This window comes from Mastigoproctus giganteus, chromosome 1 (genome assembly GCF_048544385.1).
Source record: "Mastigoproctus giganteus isolate SK-2022 chromosome 1, ASM4854438v1, whole genome shotgun sequence".
NCBI lineage: Eukaryota > Metazoa > Arthropoda > Arachnida > Uropygi > Thelyphonidae > Mastigoproctus > Mastigoproctus giganteus.
This window is the reverse complement of record NC_143575.1, coordinates 222658365-222677357: the sequence shown is the minus strand read 5'-3', so window position 1 is coordinate 222677357 and position 18993 is coordinate 222658365. Positions and strand designations below refer to the sequence as shown.

The following is an 18993-nucleotide window of genomic DNA, read 5'->3' as shown; positions in this document are numbered from 1 at the left end:
CTCAGGTTTACAATGACCAAAATGTTCGCTGGATAAATTACAGCTCCTTGTGCTTTTTTTACATTTAAGTTAAAAAATGTTAAGTTGGATGCTGTTTTTTCCCTCCAATCTACTTTTAGAGATCACACAGTCATCTGGACCACCAGCATTATCACACCTAGAATGCTCACATGAATATCGTGCGTAATTAAAGCTCAGATATCTGTTTAGAGTCATCTGTGATGTTCTTAAATCTATCCTGTAGTGAACCAATATGTTCAGTGTATAATAAAAAAAGTTACTCCTGAGTAACTTTATGCTTGTATACTCATTTGATTCATTGACTGCTCTCATTGAAAAAGAATTCAAATGATGCTCCAAATTTCATATTTTCTCTTGTGAAAATTTAAATCCATCTTTTCTTTGATGACAGTTATCTTCTTCAATATGTGCCAAATTAACATATTATGATCACTTCTTGCCAATGGTTCCTTGATGCAAAGATACTCAATATCAGTTGAATCCGCAGTAAAAATGACACTAAGAAAATTATTCTCCTTATGTCGCATCTCTAACATGATGAAAGAAGCAATCATCTACTCAAGCTAGAAATATTATGCTGGATGGGGGGGTACCCATCCCAAGTCCCATTCTATCTTTGAAAAATTTAAAGTCCCTTATAATAATACATTCATATCTACTCACTCACTCCAGTTTACTATATATTCTTGCACCATATGGCTAATAATAATAATAATAATAATAAACTGCCATCACCATTCATCATGCTCATTTGGTCTGCATTATAACCTCAATTCTATTTTTGCTTTCCCATCATTGATGATCCACTAGAGTGACTCAATAATATCTTAACTGCTCTCATTTATTGGATACACTCTTCTTAAATCTGTGCTTTGCAATTAAAAACAGAACATCCCCTTCCTTCTGTCATGGCTATATTTCCTATACACATTGTACTTACCTGTTCAAGTTCTGTGGCCAGTATATTAGAATGGCATGGTTCTGAGATTCATATTATGATAGCATTTTAATTAACTAGCACTTTAAATTGATTGAATTTATTACCTATATTCCTAACATTAACAATATAAAAAAATTCAAGAGTTTTTTCCATGTGTTTTTTCCCTTTAATTTTTTTTTAACCTTAACATATCCCATATGTTAAGGTTAAAAAGAAGTTACTTAATGAAGTGATTTCTCCAGGAATTTGACTACTGGATATCAGGTTTACAACCACCAAAATGTTCGCTGAAAAGCAGCCGTGAAAACTAGTTCCTTAAATTTATATACAAGTCAAGTACTAACCATAATTTATCTATAGACTCACCTTGTAACATTAAACTTGGGAAACTTGATGACATTTTTAATCAACACTGTGAAATCCTTAGTAAGCGGGAAAAGTGGCATGTTATTCTTCCTATTATGAAATAAAATAGTTATACAGTTGAAACATAAATGCAAGATGTAAAATTTATAAACAGATTTACAGATTCTTCTAAGTATAAGATGTAAAATAATAAACAGATTCACAGTTTATACTATCAATCTCAAACAAACAAACATGCCACATGACCAAAGTATTCAACCATATGGGTAGTCGCAAAAAGGGCTTTTAATCTAAAGAACCTAATATATATATATATATATATATATATATATATATATATATATATATATATATATATAGTAGGTCCACCTCTGACACGTACAGCAGCCTCAAACTCCCTAGGCATATTTCTACTAACTATTCGCAGGTGTTGGCTGGAATCTGCTTCATTCCTCCAGCAAAACAGCTGCCAGTGCTCGTTTAGAAGAAGGCCATTTTGAGCTCAGCCTAATGTGGTCAATTCATTCCACAAGTTTTTATTGGGGATCAGGTCAGTGTGCTGAGGCAGCCCATCCAACTTCAACATCCTTGTCAACAAACCAGGTATGTATGACCTATTTTCATTATTTATTACTATGATGCAGAAATAGGCACAGACAGTAATAGCGTTATTATGCTGATACTGGCAGGACCCATTTCTGTAGTACTGTCACACTACAGGGAGAACACAATTAGAACCTGAACTTTGTGTTTGAAGTGTCAAAAAAAATGCAAACCAGCTGAAACAGCCTTATACCATCAGATCAGCTCCACCAAACTTCTGGTTGAGATGATACACTGAGAGGAAGCACTCTCAGCACCCAAAACACATCCATCAGAACAAAAACTAATGTTGCAGGATTTATCACTCCACAGCCTTTTCTGCCACTATTTTAGACCCCGTGAATGTTGGGAACAACTCTACTGCAAATGACATTTTGCATTAGTGACTATGATATTGGACTTAGGTGCAGTTGCTTTACCACCAAACACAACATTGTGGTTCCTAGAGATGGAGATGAACTGTGGATTTCCCTGGGTTCTCCTGAACCTGCCCCATAATGTTTTCTGCATATGACACACGGACTACCATCTTTATGGTTTGTTAAACACATTTTGCAAGTTTGTACATTAGTCCAGACCTTTTTTTTTTTTTTTTTCATTGAGGTATTACCTAAAGCAGTGGTCTCCAAACGTTTTTGGTCACACACCCTTATTTTACTTAAAAGGACTAACGTGCACCCCTCAATAAAAAATTAAATACAGTATATAAGTTTAATATATATTTTTTATTTATGAATCATTTACATGGAAGGCATTATATCTAAAATCACATATAATTTTAAAAGATCACAAATAAAAAAAATACAAAACAAAATTAAACTGAAGTTCAAGTACAAAATGCATGTACTTGAACATGCATGATCGATGGCATGATCAAATAAAGCTGCACGATTAAACAAATCCACATACTGAAGTATTAAAAAAACATTTATTTATAATTTTTATTTTAAATTATATTTTGAAAAGCTAAAGTTTTCATAATTAATAAATATTGATTTATTGCTAATCATCTCGCACACCCCACTTTTGAGACCACTGACCCAAAGTATCCTATTTTTGAATAATATCTACCATGGTGGATTTACAGTTCAGGCAAATCACAGTTCCATAAGGAGTAACATTACTGAGCATCTAACCACCATCCTACATTAAATTCCACAGGTTACGATTCAAAATGCATACTGGTACAGTACATAACATTCATCATGACAAGTGTTTCTTGACTAATTTTTTCTTCTTTGGATTTCTTTTTCCCTATAGGTTTCTTGGGCTTTATCACATTCAGAAAGTTGTAATATTCCTCGTCGATATCTTGGTCCTGAACAGTCTGCAGAAGCTCAAACTTGTTCTTAAGTCCCAGTACATACTGCTCTTTCTCCATTTCTGTTATCTCAAAGACCTTTGTATTTACTTGAGTCAGTTTTTTCCTTTCCTACATCTATATCAAGTGTACATCTTAACATTCTGTGATCACTTCCAACATTTACCTTATTCAGGACGGTAACATCATTCACAATATATCTTGTTAGTGAGGATGAAGTCTATTTCATTAGTTGTTAATCCATTTGGACTCTTCCATGTCCACTTTCTGTTCACCCTTTTCTTGAAAAAAAGTGTTCATTACTGACAGTCCTTGATGTTTTGTAATAGCATTACTTTATTGCATCATCCATCTCTAGCAAGCTCTCTTTGATGAGGTCACGTGCCATACATGATTGTATCAACCTAGCAGCAGTATAAATACAGTAGATATGCCATGAGTCCAGTATTCTGTGCTATTACAATGGCTGTTTTCACAATTAACATCATGCAGGTAAAGTGTTGTTGCTGCTGCGCTGAATGCAGAGGACATTCTACGCATAAAATAACTAAAAGGATTCCCTGTAATCAGTCAACAGTGGCACATTTATTATGAAAATTATCAGAAACTGGCAATCTAAATCTAAACAGAAAGAAAGGAACTGGATGTCCATGAATATCTTCTGCAGTGCAGGACAGATTTCTGGTTTGTTCGTGTATCTGAAACAGAAGATCCTACTGCTATACCAAGAAAAAAGGCCACTTTTGACGCAAAAAATTAAAGCCCAGTGTATCTAAAGTGAGCAAAAGAGCATGCTAGTTGGACTGAAGATCAGTGGAAATGTGTTATTTAATCTAATGAATCAAAATTCAATTTGCATGGTTCAGGTGAGCAGCACACTGTTAGAAAAAGAGGAGAATTTCATCCTACCTGTATCGTCTCCACAGTGAAACATTTGCATCTCAAATAATGTGGGGCTATATTTCATGTAGAAGACTGGCCGTCTTGAAGTTGTGAAGGGTACAGTGAATTCTGAGGCATACAAGGACATTCTTGAGACAAAATTACTTCTCACAATTAGAGATCACTATGGAGATGTTGCCAATTGCATTTTTCAAGATGACTTTGCTCCATATCATAGAGCCAAAACCTTAAATACTACTTCATAAAATTAGGAAAAATTTTAAATTTATGAAATGTCGCACTCTTACTTAAATAAATGTAATTTATTATGCTGTCTTTACTGTCCACAGGTGCAAAAATGGTTGAAGAATAAATCAATTTGCAAAGCCTGTGCAAATTGGTACCATGAGATTTCCCAAGGAATACATTCAGAATCTTATCTAGTCGATGCCATCATGACAATGTGCAGAAATCATCAAAGAAAGGGGGTGGGCCAATGAAGTAGTGCACATTTTTTTGTGTTTTTTTTTTTTTTTTTTTTTTTGTTATAAAGTAATGAAAGCAAAGTATAAGCATAAGCAAAGTAATGGGGGAAAAAAAAAAAAAAATCACTGTTTTCACAGAGTTTTTGTTATAATATGAACCATAAAGTAACAAGGTGTTATTTTCAAGAAAAGTACTTATTTCAGTGTATATTTACCCATACAGCATAAAAGTAAATTTTTCAGGAATTAATAGTTTCATATATTACTGTTATTACTTATTTATATTCTTTTAGCTATTTCTAAAAGATTAGCTGCCAGTTCTTTATCTACAGATTCTTAATGCATGAAGTATAAATTAACATCTGAAAAGTTCAAAGTTATTAAATGAAGTATCATTTAATACAAGGACTAATAGATTAACAGTACAAGAATACAAGGACTAATAGATTAACAGTACAAGAATACAAGGACTAATAGATTAACAGTAGATATGGCAGAGGTGAAAGTGATTCTTGCACTGCTTCTATTGGAATGAGCAACAGCCTGGAAAACAAGATGCAGGGTATTTCAGAGACTGCTGGGAGTCATTGCGGTACAAGTAAACACATGGGTTGTGTTAGGGTAGCTAAGAATAGGAACAGGTGCATGTATACACCAATGATAGGAGTTTGGTAAATAAATTTGATGAATTTGAGGTATTGCTCAAAACATCAAAGGCAGATATTGTTGGGATATCAGAGACGTGGTGTCACACAGATATAAGGAATGCAGAACTGGAATTTGGGGAGTACAATGTGTACAGGTAGGATAGACAGGATAGGAAGGGAGGAGGGGGTTATGCTATTAGTTAAGAAAGACATAAAATCCAAGGAAGTGAAGCCAGTCGATATCACTGGACATTGCAGTGTCGAGTCAGTTTGGTGTGACATAAGCATTGGGAGATCAAAATTGAGAGTAGGAGTGTGTTGTAGGCCTAATGACTCTGATGAGTATAATAAGAAACTGTACAGGGAAATAGAGTGCGCCAGTAAATCAGAGAGTCTTATAATGGGGGATTTTAATTTCCCGGATATTGACTGGAATTTGTGGGTTGGTCACTTGGATGATTGTTTTCTACATCAGCATGTTCGGGAGGCAACTAGAGGGAGTAATACTCTTCACCTGATTATCAGTAGTGATTCTTCAAACCCTTAGCCATAATTATGAAAGCTTCTTTGGACTCAGGGGAGATACCCATGGACTGCAGATGCGCAAATGTGACCCCCAATTCACAAAGGAGGATCAAAGGGTGACAAGTAATTATAGACCTGTTAGTTTAACTTCTATTTCAGGAAAATTAATGGAGGCACTGGTTAAAGAAGCACTGCAGGATCATCTCGACAATACTTCAGTTATAGCTCGGATACAGCATGGTTTTGTTAAGGGAAAGTCTTGCCTGACCAATTTGATTGGATACTATGATGTGGTCACAAAGGAACTGGATGCAGGAAATCTCTTTGATATCATATATTTGGATCTAGGAAAGGCTTTTGATACTGTTGCACATAGAAGACTGCTGAACAAATTGGAGCAGTGTGGCATTGGAGGCAAATTGCTGCTATGGATGGGCTGAGAGGTGGCAAATGAAGTTTAACATTGACAAATGTAAAGTACTACATATGAGAAGCAGTAACCCCAGGATGGTTGAGTGGGAGAAGACAGAGTGGTAATCAATGGACACTGCTCATAGTGAACTACTGTTATTAGTGGAGTCCCTCAGGGTTCAGCGTTAGGTCCATTGTTGTTTTCTGTATTTATAAATGATATTTATGATGGTATATCAAGCTTAATGTCCAAATTTGCAGATGATACGAAGGTTAGCAGGGTTGTTAAGGACACTAATGACAGTACGCTGCTGCAACGGGATCTAGAAAAGTTGAGCAGATGGGCTGAGAGGTGGCAAATGAAGTTTAACATTGACAAATGTAAAGTACTACATATGAGAAGCAGTAACCCCAGAGTAATGTATCAACTCTGTGGTACTACACTGACAGTGGTAGAGAACGAAAAGGACCTGGGAGTAATTGTGCAGGCAGATATGAAGTTTTCTGAGCAGTGCAGATGGTCCGAAAGAGTAGACCATGGTGTCTTGTCAATGATATACAGGAATTTTTCTAGCAGGGATAAGGAGGTGATTATCCCCTTGTACAAGGCAATGATCAGGCCACACCTTGAGTGCTGTATGCAGGTCTGGAGGGCTTATTTTAAGAAGGATGTAGAGCTGTTGGAACGAATACAGAGAAGGGCAACAAAATTAGTGAATGGAACAAAGGGTTGCTCTTACGAAGAAAGGCTTAAGTTTTGCAAATTACAGTGTCTGGAGACTGGGCACCTGCTAGGTGATCTGATTGAGGTGTATAAAGCCTTGAATAATTTGAGCATGTTCAATGCAGATGGGATTCTTCCTCTTGCTCAGAATAATCACCTGAGAGGGCATAAATTCAGACTGAGGAAAGACAGATGTAGGATAGACGTCGGGAAGTTTGCCTTTAGCCAGCGGGTAGTTGGTTGGTGGAACAGACTTCCATCTTTTGTTATGGAAGTTGATAGCCTAAATAAATTTAAGGCTGAGCTGGACAGATATTTGGATCGAACAAAGGGGTGAAATGGGAGTGTTTTTTTTTTTGGATGATGCTACCTAAGCTTGCTTTCTTGCATCATATGCCTCTACTAATGCTAATTCAATAACTTAACTTCTCAACTTGTCAAGGAGGAAGGGGGATCTATGAAAATTCACCGAACATATAATTTAGCAAAAACACAGTTCACCGATAAATAAATTAATTAGAATAAGTAACACAGTAATAATATTTATTTTTACTCTGGAGGCTGTTATGTACAATTAAACAAGACAAAAATAAATTTTACTGAAACATACAGAAATGGCTGGCAAACATTTAACAGAATTCTTGTGTAATTTAATTTCGACAGTTTTTGCAGTTAATAGTCTGGTATAATTACATTGGACACTAAGTACTTTGATAAATAAAATTTTTTTTAATTATTAAAAAAGTTAATAATTTTCGTTAACGGCATGAAGGGATAATTCTGACGCTGCTGAACGAGAAGCACGAACTGAGGGCCATGTGTTGATTTACATGTGGCCTCGGTTTTACACATTTGTGTAAAACCTTGGTACGACGAGTTGCAATCCCTGCAAGAAATGTTGTATACCAGGTCATCGATTTTTAATGGTGTTCAATTGATTTTTAATTATTTTATACCATAAGGTAAGATTTTCATTTTAATAGCTGGAGAGTATCATACGGAAGTGTTCAAGGTAAACTTCTCTTATTATTTATAAAATAATTATATCTCTTATTATTTTACAAATAATTATATAAATATTATTCACATTGAAAATACAAGGTAATATTTTAAAAGGGAAGTCTTTCAATATAGTCCATAGTTCTATGTAATTTTTATTGTTAAGAACTGTGTAAAACTATTTGACTCTGGTCCTTAAAATGACTGCATTTTAATATTTTCAACACAGTGGCACCTTCAATTATTAGTACAGTCCCAGCACTGGTATGCAGACAGTACGTTTAAAACTGTTCCCCCTCCTTTTTCTTAGTTATACACATTCCATGTTTAAGAAATGATGTTATTCCTTTATTATTTGTATTATTACTTGAAAAATCTGAAAACACATACGTTTGGATGGTAAAAGAATTCAAAAAATTAATTCCATCCATACCACCAGAAACAATAATGACTGATTTTGAGATAGGATTTATAAATGCTGTAAAAACTGTAATTTTAAAGGCAAGATGTGAAGGATGTTCCCCCCCCCCCACATTTGCCAATCTATATACCAACATATTCGGCAAAAAGGACGAAAGCAAAAGTACAAATTGGCTCTGCACAAATTAGTTAGGTAGAGATATGCAAATAAGAGGAATAAATAGGGTTTTCATGCAGTAAACACCCCTTTTTCTTGTCAATTTTTCTTGTTTCTCAAATTGCAAGCTGTATTTTTTAAATACAGTATAATGTCTGAAACTTAAAAAAAAAAGTAGATGTTTACTATTGAAGAAAAAAATTGTTGCCCTTGATAGAATCAAGTCCGGAGTCCAGCAAACTCAAGTGGTTAGAAACCTTGGAGTGAATGAATCTACAGTGAATGGATGGAAGAAAGAAGAGGAGAAACTTCATGATGCAGCCAAGTCTATGGAAACAAGCATTGCAACAAAAATTGTGATAAACTCAAAACAAACAAGTGGATAAAGCTGTGTTTCAGTGGTTTGTTCAAGAATGATCTGAAAGCACACCTCTATCTGGACCCTATCTGCAAACCCAAGCTAAAAAATTCCACAATGATCTTCATGGAAACGAGTCCACAGCATTCACTGCAAGTAATGGATGGCGAGCACGTTTTAAAAAGCAGCATGGAATAACCAAAATGGGTGTATCAGGTGAGATACATTCAGCTGACAATTAATTTGCACCCTGTCCAGCTTCAGAAAATAATTTAAGATGGTGGCTATATTGCAGAACAGGTATATAACTGTGATGAGACTGGACTTTGCTATAAAATGTTACCCAATTCTACTCTGGCCTGTAAGAACGATGCTCAAAGAACACAAGGCTTCAAGCAAATGAAAGACACAGTGACCGTACTTTTCTGTGTAAACCAAACAGAAATTCACAAACTGAATCCACTTTGCATAGGAAAGTTTAAATCACCACTGTGCTTCCATCATGTGAACATGGCCTCTATACCATTTGCCTATGACTTTAGCAAAAATGCATGGATGACTTCCAGTATTTTTGAAAATTGGTTTCTACGTACATCAGGTACATTTTACTTATGAAACCAATTTTGCATTGGGTATGAATACCAAACTCTCTTCCTGCTAGATAACTGTCCTACCCATTCTACTGCCAATAATCTAATAAGCAGAGATGGTAAAATCAGAGTGAGCTACTTACTGAAAAACACCACATCAAAGATACATCCTCTGGATTAAGGGATTATATCGATGTATAAAATGAACTTCCAAACTTCCACAAGACTGATATAGCGAATAACCACTAGTGAGGATTCTGTTACCTCAATTTTAAAGAAATTGAACTTAAAGTTTTTTACATTGGCGGAGAAGTGTGGGAAATTGTGACAAAAAGGTGTATTTCAAAATGTTGGAGAAACATATTGGGTGCAAGACTAATCCCAGATAACTCGCAAGTAGCCAGTGATAGTGATGAAGAGAATGACTTTGAGAGCTTTATAGAGGAAGATGTCACTGAAAGTGTACCTTTCAGTTCTTTGAAAGGTACACTAATGAAGGCCTGACAGAAGATGACGTGGCCAATGCACAGTGAGTACTGGCACAGTTTGTCGATAGAGAAAGAGGGGTCACAACAGAATGTCGAATAGATGGGGACAACAACTGTCCTAGATATGAGCACATGACTCACTCGGAAATAATCGAAAACGTTGCTGTTGAAAGTCATGATCCAGATGCAACCGAAGATGAGGAGACAAAGTCACCACATAAGATCGGGGATGAAGTCATTGGTTCGCAAACTGGAATTAAATTTCTTGAAACAGAAGAGGTAGGTTCCTTTTCAATTTTAAAGTTAAAATGCTTTATTGAAATTGTTAAAAAGAAACAAAGAGCTGCAATGAAACAGTCAACCCTTGATTGTTTTTTTAAAAAATGAAACACTTAAAAGTAACAACTAAAATGTGCAAAAGTTTGTTCGCTAATGTCTACTGAATAGTTAGTATTAATAATGGCCATATTAATAAGGAAGCATAAGGTTTATTTATTTTTTTTTTATGAAAACCCCAAACACGAGAGGTATTAGAACCTATAGTACTTAGTACAATGCTTGGGTTGGAGGTTGAGAAGATGAAAGAAGATATTTGTTGACATTAGACTTGAACTTCTGTAACTGTCATTTTCAGGAAATACGTATGAAGGAAGGTTGTTCCAGAAAACAGCAGTTGAATGAATAAATGAGGAAGATGAAAAGTTGGGTCTGTGAGTTTGAAGTTGGACAGTAAATAGATGTTCACATGTGGTGGCACATGTTCGGAATGTTTTGAAAGAGAGAGCGGGAATTATAGAAGCTGATTCAGAAGAACAGTGCCCATGGAAGTATCCGTAGAAAAGGCATGCAGCAGAAATAGTACATCTATGAGATGGCAAGTGGAGAGACTCTGTTAGAGAGGAGTCATTAATTAACCTAACTACCCTCTTCTGAATGGAATCTAGAAGCCTCAGAGAGGTTTTGGGTGCATCGCCCCAAATGTGAGAACAATATTCCATGTTAGGGCGGATTGGCAATTTATACAGAGTGAACAGATTTCAAGTTTTTTAGATGCAGGGGAAGCAATATTTGTAATGTGCTTGTGCAAAGAGAGATTAGAAATCAGGGTAATCCCCAAAAGAGATATATCATTTTGCCTAGAAATCAGAGTGTTACCAAAGACAAGCATAGAAGCAGAAGAATCTTTTTTGGGAGATATAAGACAAGACTAAGTTTTAGAAGGATTTAAATCAACTAAGTTGTCTTTTCCCCACTGGAGAATTACCTGGAGATCGGCATTTAAGGAATTGGTAGCGGATATTCGAGAAGTTGAAGCTGATTGAGCAGGGTAAGGTTTCTCGAAATGGAAAGTGGAATGCAACGTGCTATCATTGGCAAAACTATGGAGAGGATTTCCAGTCAATGAAAGAAGGTCATTAATATACAAGAGGAAAAGAGTGGGGCAAAAAACTGAACCTTGGAGTAGTTAGTGGAGAAGTTAGATGATAGAGAGCCATCTACCATCACCCTCAGTGAGCAATCAGAGAGAAAACTGGATAACCAATTACAAAAAACATTTGCCAAACCATAAGATGGAAGCTTGTTTAGAAGATCTTTATGCCAAACACAATCAAAAGTCTTTGAGATGTCAAAAGCAACTGCTTGTGTTTCACCAAATTCAATTTCCATTGAATTTGTCTATTAATGAGTAACATAAGCCAGAATATTACCAGTGGATCGACACTGATGGAATCCATACTGGCGATCGTTGATCAGACAGAATGTTTCTAGGTAGTTTAAGAGTTGGCGGTTAATTGATTTCTCCATTACTTTAGAAAGAGTAGAAGTAATTGCAATGGGATGATAATTGGATGGGAGAGATTTGTCACCCTTTTTATGAACTGGCAGGATATGAGCAAATTTCCAAGCAGAAGAAAAAACACCTTTGGAATAAGAAAGTGAAAAAAGGCGGCAAAGAATAGGAGTAAGTTCAGGAGCACAGGTTTTGAGAACAAGTGGAGAAATACCATCAGGACCTGGAGCTTTCTTAGCATCAAGATTCGTCAAAATCCTTCTGACATCCTTCTGACGGAAGACCAGAGGAGGCATTGAATGAAGTGTGCTAGGAATGGTGGAAGGTGTTTTACCAAGATCATTAATATGTGAGTTGGAATAAAAAAGGGATGCCAGTAGGTCAGCTTTATCCTTGGCCGAAGTGACAACAGAACTATCTGGTTTTGACAGAGGTGGGAGCAGAGATGGGCAAAAGTTGCAGCCAATAGCTTTGGCAAGAGACCCGAATGTTCGGTTTCCATTAGGGCAAGAAGCAAGTTTTCTGCTCTTAGCCTGTTCAAAATCTAGTTTGGACTGATTAATAACTGCTTTACAATTGTTGCGAGCTTTGGTGTAGGCAGAAAATGAAACTGAATAACTGGAAACAAGCCAATTACAATATGCAATGTTCTTCTCTTGAACAGCCTTAGCACATTTATTGGAAAACCAAGGTTTAGATAAAGGACAAGGTTTTAAAGTGGAGTGCGGAATAAAGGATTCCATTCCTACAAGAATAATTTCACTGACACGATCCGAGCAAACGATGACATCAGAAGTTTTGAAATAGTAATCTGACCAAGGAAAAGAAGAAAAGAAATCTCGCAGGTTGTCCCATTTTGCATTCTTGTAATGCCAAACAAAACGAGGTTGGGAATAGCCATGAGATAAAGGCTGCATTGAAGAAGAGACAATCACCAAGTTGTGATCTGAGGTGCCTAAAGGACCACTCACTTCGACTGTGTACTTAAAAGGGTCATTTGTGAGAAAAAGATGAAGTGTGTTGGCTGTATGGTTAGGACTGTCCGGTATCCTTGTAGGTAAATGAACAATCCGTGCAAGGTTGTTAGTAATTGCAAAATACTCGCATCACGGCCAGCTGGGTCGGTGTGACTAGAAAACGAAAGCCAACTAGAGTTGTAAACATTAAAATCACCAAGGAAAATTACCTCACTGTTAGGAAGTTGGACTGGAGAAAGTAAAGTTGCAAAGAGAGGAAGGAAGTCAAAGAGCTTAAAGTGATTATTGGAGTTGGGAGAATGGTAGAGACAGCAGATGAATTTGACACAATGAGGTAGAGAGATTTTAAGCCAAAAAAGATAGAAAAGAGGAGATTCCAAATTACCAAGTCTCTGACAGGGAATATTGGATCGGACATATGCACAAGTAGCATATGAATAATTTGGGCAACTGAGGTGAGCAGTAGTTGAACCAACCGATAACTGAGATTCTGCCAGAAAAAGTACATGGGGTTTGGCAGACTGCAAGTGGAAATGGAAGTCATTGAGATTAGAATTGAGACCATGTATATTTGTGAAATGAACTAGGAAGTGTTTGGGAGGTTTAGATCTTTTTGAAAGATAAGCTTACTCTATTAGTTTGACAATTCATGGTATATTCAATAGTAAGAAAAGGTGGGGGGGGACATGCTGTATGAAGTAATGAAATTTTTGGATATGGCGTATACATGGTAAGAATATACCCAGATCCTTGGCATAACGTGGCCTCGACAATGCCCCCCCGCATACACACTACTCGGTTATGCCGCACCAGCAAAAAAATAAATAAAGAAATAAAAATAAAAATTTAAAATAATAATAAACAAAATAAATAATTAATAAGAGAAAAGGAAATAGACAACCTATGCATTTCCCTCCTCCCATAGGTAACTATCCAGTTGACCTTTGAATTTCCCCAAACTCTTTTATTTCCCTAAAATAAAACTTCCTGTAGTCCATGTCCAAACATCTCTTCCCCCTAACTTGTTACGGCCCCTGGTTCTACAATCATAACTGTGAAAATTTCATTCCCCTTTAATTTTATTTTTGCCTCTCAGAGCCTTAAACACCTCAACCAAGTCGCCTCTAAGGTGCCTAGTTTCCAAACAACCAATATAATCTTTCCTCATAAGGACATCCTTTTGCTAATTTCACCAGGCGAGTTACCATCTCTGGATCCTTTCAAGAAGCTCTACGCTTTTTTTTAGGTGTGGTCTCCACAGCTGAACACAGTATTCCAAGTGTGGTCTAACAATAGCCTTATATAATACGATTATGATATCAATCCCATCATATAAGGGATGAACAAATGTTCAATTTGTTCACACAATAGGACACCACGGGCCTTCCTTGCAACCTGTCTACAATGCTCTGAGAACCTCATGTCTGACCATTTTGCAACTCCTAAAGTCCACTACGGACTTTAATTCAATTCCACCAGGTGTATAAATTATTTTGGGGTTACTGTTCCCCAGGTGTAAGACCTTGCACTTTGCTGGATTAAAACATAGCTACCACTTTTCTGACCATCTCTGAAGTCTATTTAGGTCACTCTCAAGAAGTTCTGCCTGCCGGTGATCTTTAACTACTCTACCAATCTTTACATCATCTGGAAATTTAGCCTCTATCCCTTTATCAGTGCCATTTAAGAAAATCAAAAACAACAGTAGTTCCAATACTGATCCTCAGAGAACTTCATATCTGACTGTATCGTAACTCCCAAGTCCTTTCTACCACTATTGACTTTAGTTCAAGTGCATAAGTTACTTTGGGATTGCTGTTCCCCAGGTGTAAGACCTTGCATTTTGCCGAATTAAAGAATAGCTGTCGCTCTGAAGAAGCTTTGCTTGTTGGTGATCATTAACTACACAACCGATCTTTACATCATCTACAAATTTAGACATAACATCCTCTATCCCTTCATCAATGTCATTTAAGAAAATTAAAAACAAGAGTGGTCCCAATACTGAATCTTGGCGAACCCCACTTCTTACATTAACCAAATCTGAAGAATAACCATTTATCACAACCCTATGTCTCCTGCCCTTAAGCCATCATGCTATCCATTTAAAAATTTTTCCTATGATTCCAATCTGTTCCAGCTTACAAAGTAACTGCTCATTTGGGACTGAGTCAAATGTTTTGCTGAAATCTAAATAAATAACATCAAAATTATTCCTTAAATGCAGCTCATGAATGACCCTGTCAAAATAGTGGACTATGTCAAAATGTGGACTAACCAGCCAGATTTGTTAAACATGATTTTCCCTTTAAAATTCCTTCAAAATTCCACTTCTAGCTAAATGATCCTGAATTCCACCCGTGGTCACTGCCTCCATGATTTTCCTTACTACTGAAGTTACTAACCAGTCAATAATTTCCCACTACTCTTAGAACCACCTTTATGTATTGGTGATATATTGGCACTTTTCCAGTCCAACGGAATCTCTGAGTTGTTCAGTGATGCTCTCATAATTAGCCTCAATGGTTAAATGCACTCACTTGGCACCTCCCTTAAAATTATAGGGTATATGCTATCAATTCCAGGTGCCTTACTTGCCTGTAGGCTCAAAAGTTTTTGATCTGTAAACATCTTTGGTGGCACCTACTAAATTTTAGATGGTAGTAAAATCAATTTGTCACAATTTTGTGACGTGGAAATGACAATTTCCATTTCATAACAAACAAAAAAGGAGTTGGGAGAAGAGATCACACAAAGGATCATGGGAGGTGATCTTGAATGTGCTCAGAGCTGGCATAAACCAGCTGGTTGTGGAAAAACTAGCTAGTCTGTAATCAAGTCACAAAGGAGGTTAGGCAGGCGAAGGCAGATTACAAGAAATCTTTGGCAAAGGATGCAAAGAAAGGCAAAGAGTTCTTTACTTATGTAATCTCTAGAAGGAAGGGGATGAATCAGTTTGGTCCACTTAACATAGATTGTTTGACTATTGATGATCCTTCTCAAGTAGCTGATAAACTGAATGAGTATTTTGCATCTACATTCACACATGAGGAGTTATTCAAGGAGGGGATTGCCAGAAGTTGATCAAACGCTAACAGGGAGCTAAGTGCTTTTGTAATAACTGAGAGCAAAGTGGATGAGAAATTGTTGAAGTTAAACATGAAAAAGGCACCTGGGCCATATGGAATCTATCCAGTTATACTGAAGGAGGCTGCAAGGGAAGTAAGAAAACCCTTAGCCATAATTATGAGAACATCCTTAGAGTCGGGGGAGGTTCCCACGAACTGGAGATGTGCAAATGTATCCCCAATTCACAAAGGGGGTGCAAAGGGTGACACAAATAATTATAGACCTGTTAGTTTAACTTCTGTTCTGGGAAAATAATGGATTTTTTTTTTTTTTTGATTTGGTAGTTGTTGGCGCATCGGCTTCTGTGGCCATATTGCACCTCCCAAGGTTTTTGCAGTACTTTGATCCAAGCCCGAGGCGGGAATCGAACCCGCGACCTTTGGGTTGCCGGGCAGGTACTTTACCCACTCGGCTAGCCCGGTCGGCGGGAAAATAATGGAGTCACTGGTTAAAGAGTGATACAGGATTACCCAGACAAGACTGCAGTAACAGTTCAGACACAGCATGGGTTTGTTAAGGAGAAGTCTTGTCTGACCAATTTGATTGGATACTAACGATGTGGTCACAAAGGAACTGGATCTAAAAAAAAAAAATTTGATATCATATAATTGGATTTCAGGAAAGCTTTTGATACTGTTGCACTTGGAAGACTGCTGTACAAATTGAAGTGGTATGGCATTAAGGGTAAGTTGCTGCAATGGATAAAAAGGAATCTGAGTTGGAGATGGCACAGAGTGGTAATAAATGGACACTGCTCTACGTGGACTAATGTTATTAGTGGAGTCCCCCAGGGTTCGGTGCTGGGCCCATTGTTAATTTGTGTATTTATCAATGAAGGTATATCAGGCTTAATGTCCAAGTTTGCAGACGATACAAAGGTTGGCAGGGTTGTTAATGACAATAAAGACAGCATGCTACTGCAACAGGATCTAGAAAAGTTAGGCAGATGGGCTGAGAAGTGGCAACTGAAGTTTAACATTGACAAATGCAACATACTGCATATGGATAGCAGTAACCCAAGAGAAACATACCAACTGTGTGGCACTACGCTCAGGGAGGTGGAGAATAAAAAAGACCTGGCGGTAATCGTGCAGTCAGATATGAAGTTCTCTCAGCAGTGCAGTTGGGCTGCCAGAGCAGGTCATGGAGTTTTGTCAATGATATATAGACATTCTTTACCAAAGATTTCTTGTAATCTGCCTAACCTCCTTTAACTTGATTACAGACTAGCCAGTTTTTCCGCAACCACCTGGTTTGTACGAGCTCTCAGCACATTCAAGATCACCTCCCAAGATCCTTTTTGCAATCTCCTCTCCTGACTCCTTTTTTTGTTTATTATGAAATGGAAATGTCATTTCTGCATCACAAAATCATGACAAATTGATTTTACTTCTGTCCAAAATTTAGTAGGTGCTGCTGCCAAAGATGTTTACACATCAAAAACTTTCAAGCCTACAGGCAAGTAAGGCTCCTAGGATTGATGGCATACCCCATAATTTTAAGGGAGTGCCAAATGAGTGCATTTAACTATGGGGGCTAATTATGAGAGCATCACTGGACAACTCAGTGATTCCGTTGGACTGGAAAAGTGCCAATACATCTCCAATACATAAAGGTGGTTCTAAGAATGTAGTGGGAAATTACCGACTGGTCAGTCTAACTTCAGTAGTAAGGAAAAATCATGGAGGCAATGATCAAGGGTGGAATTCAGGATCATTTAGCTAGAAATGGAATTCTGAAGGAATTCTAAAGGGAAAATCATGTTTAACAAATCTGGTTAGCTATTTTGACAGGGTCACTCATGGAGCTGGATTTAAGGAATAATTTTGATGTTGTTTATTTAGATTTCAGAAAAACATTTGACTCAGTCCCACATGAGCAGTTACTTATCCCCACTCTTCGCTCTCTTTGCCAGCAATTTCTCATAATCTGGCCTTTGCCAGCCTAACCTTTTCTGTGGCACTATTACAGATCAATTTGTAGCTGTTATAGGCTTCAGTACTTTTTATTGCTCTAACTTTTCCATGCCATCTTTTTCTGCTCAAGTAATCTGGCAACTTCATTATTTATCCAACTTGGAATCCTCCTCGTGGAGTATTTTTATAATGGTACATATGCAACTTCAATCTGGCAACTTCATTATTTATCCAACTTGGAATCCTCCTCGTGGAGTATTTTTATAATGGTACATATGCATTCAAGGCTTCTGTGATTAACATTTTAAAGATATACCATAATTCAATTGTATTCGCTCTGTGAGATATCTATCCAGTTAATAGAAGCCAAATAGCACCTTAAGTCATCATAATTTCCTTTTCTGAAATTATAACTCATTCCTTTGCCTTTAACTACTGGTCCCTCTCTCTCTCTTTTCATCGTCCACCACAGAACTCCATGATCACTTCCTGCCACTGGTTCCTGTACTGTCAGCCCTATTATGTCGTCTGGTTCACAGGTAATGAAAAGATCAAGAATATTTTTTTTTTTCCTAGTACTTTCCCTGACAGAGATGAAAGAACACCGAGTACATTATGTTTTCCTTTTCCTCCCAAATTTGACTGTTTGTTAATTTCAAAACAAGAATGTAATAGCCAATACAACGATGTGAAAAAGCAGTTTTTGTGAATATTGATTTATTTTTGTGACAAAGTGTGTATTTATATATATATTTAACATAAATATTGGTTTCCTAAATACTTTATTATACAATACATCAATAAAAGATTGAAACAACAGCAATTGCATATTATTTCCATTATTATTCGTTGCGTGATTTTTCTTAGACATAGTAGTGCAATTATTGCACAAAAAAAAAAGTAAGACTGCACATCATATGTCTGCAGTAAGGCCAGAATTTTATTTTTTATCAATAATCAAATTTGGAATAATAATTTTATTATTATTCCAAATATTTAGTGTTGGGCAATGCCAACACTAAAAAAATTTACACAATAAATGCAGAGCAACATCCATGATGCATTAAGTCATAAAACATGAGTCTCTTTTTTCTTAAATGGAGTTCTACATTACAGCACCAACTTTAATTTCCTGCTCTATTCTGAATCATTAACCATGTAGTCAGCAACAAAGCAATCAATTAAAATCTAAAAGATATGGTGAAATAGACAATGCAATGTTAACTGTAGAAAATTATAAAT

General features: G+C 36.7%; 1 protein-coding gene across 1 annotated transcript in view; it reads right to left on the bottom strand.

Moving 5' to 3' along the window:
* LOC150091542 (P2X purinoceptor 4-like) overlaps nt 1–18993 on the bottom strand; it is a 151201-nt gene that overhangs the window by 46836 nt on the left and 85372 nt on the right. Inside the window, exon 6 of the mRNA XM_090384477.1 lies at nt 1328–1417. Coding sequence (XP_090240603.1) covers nt 1328–1417 — 90 coding nt within the window. The remainder of the gene's footprint in view (nt 1–1327; nt 1418–18993) is intronic.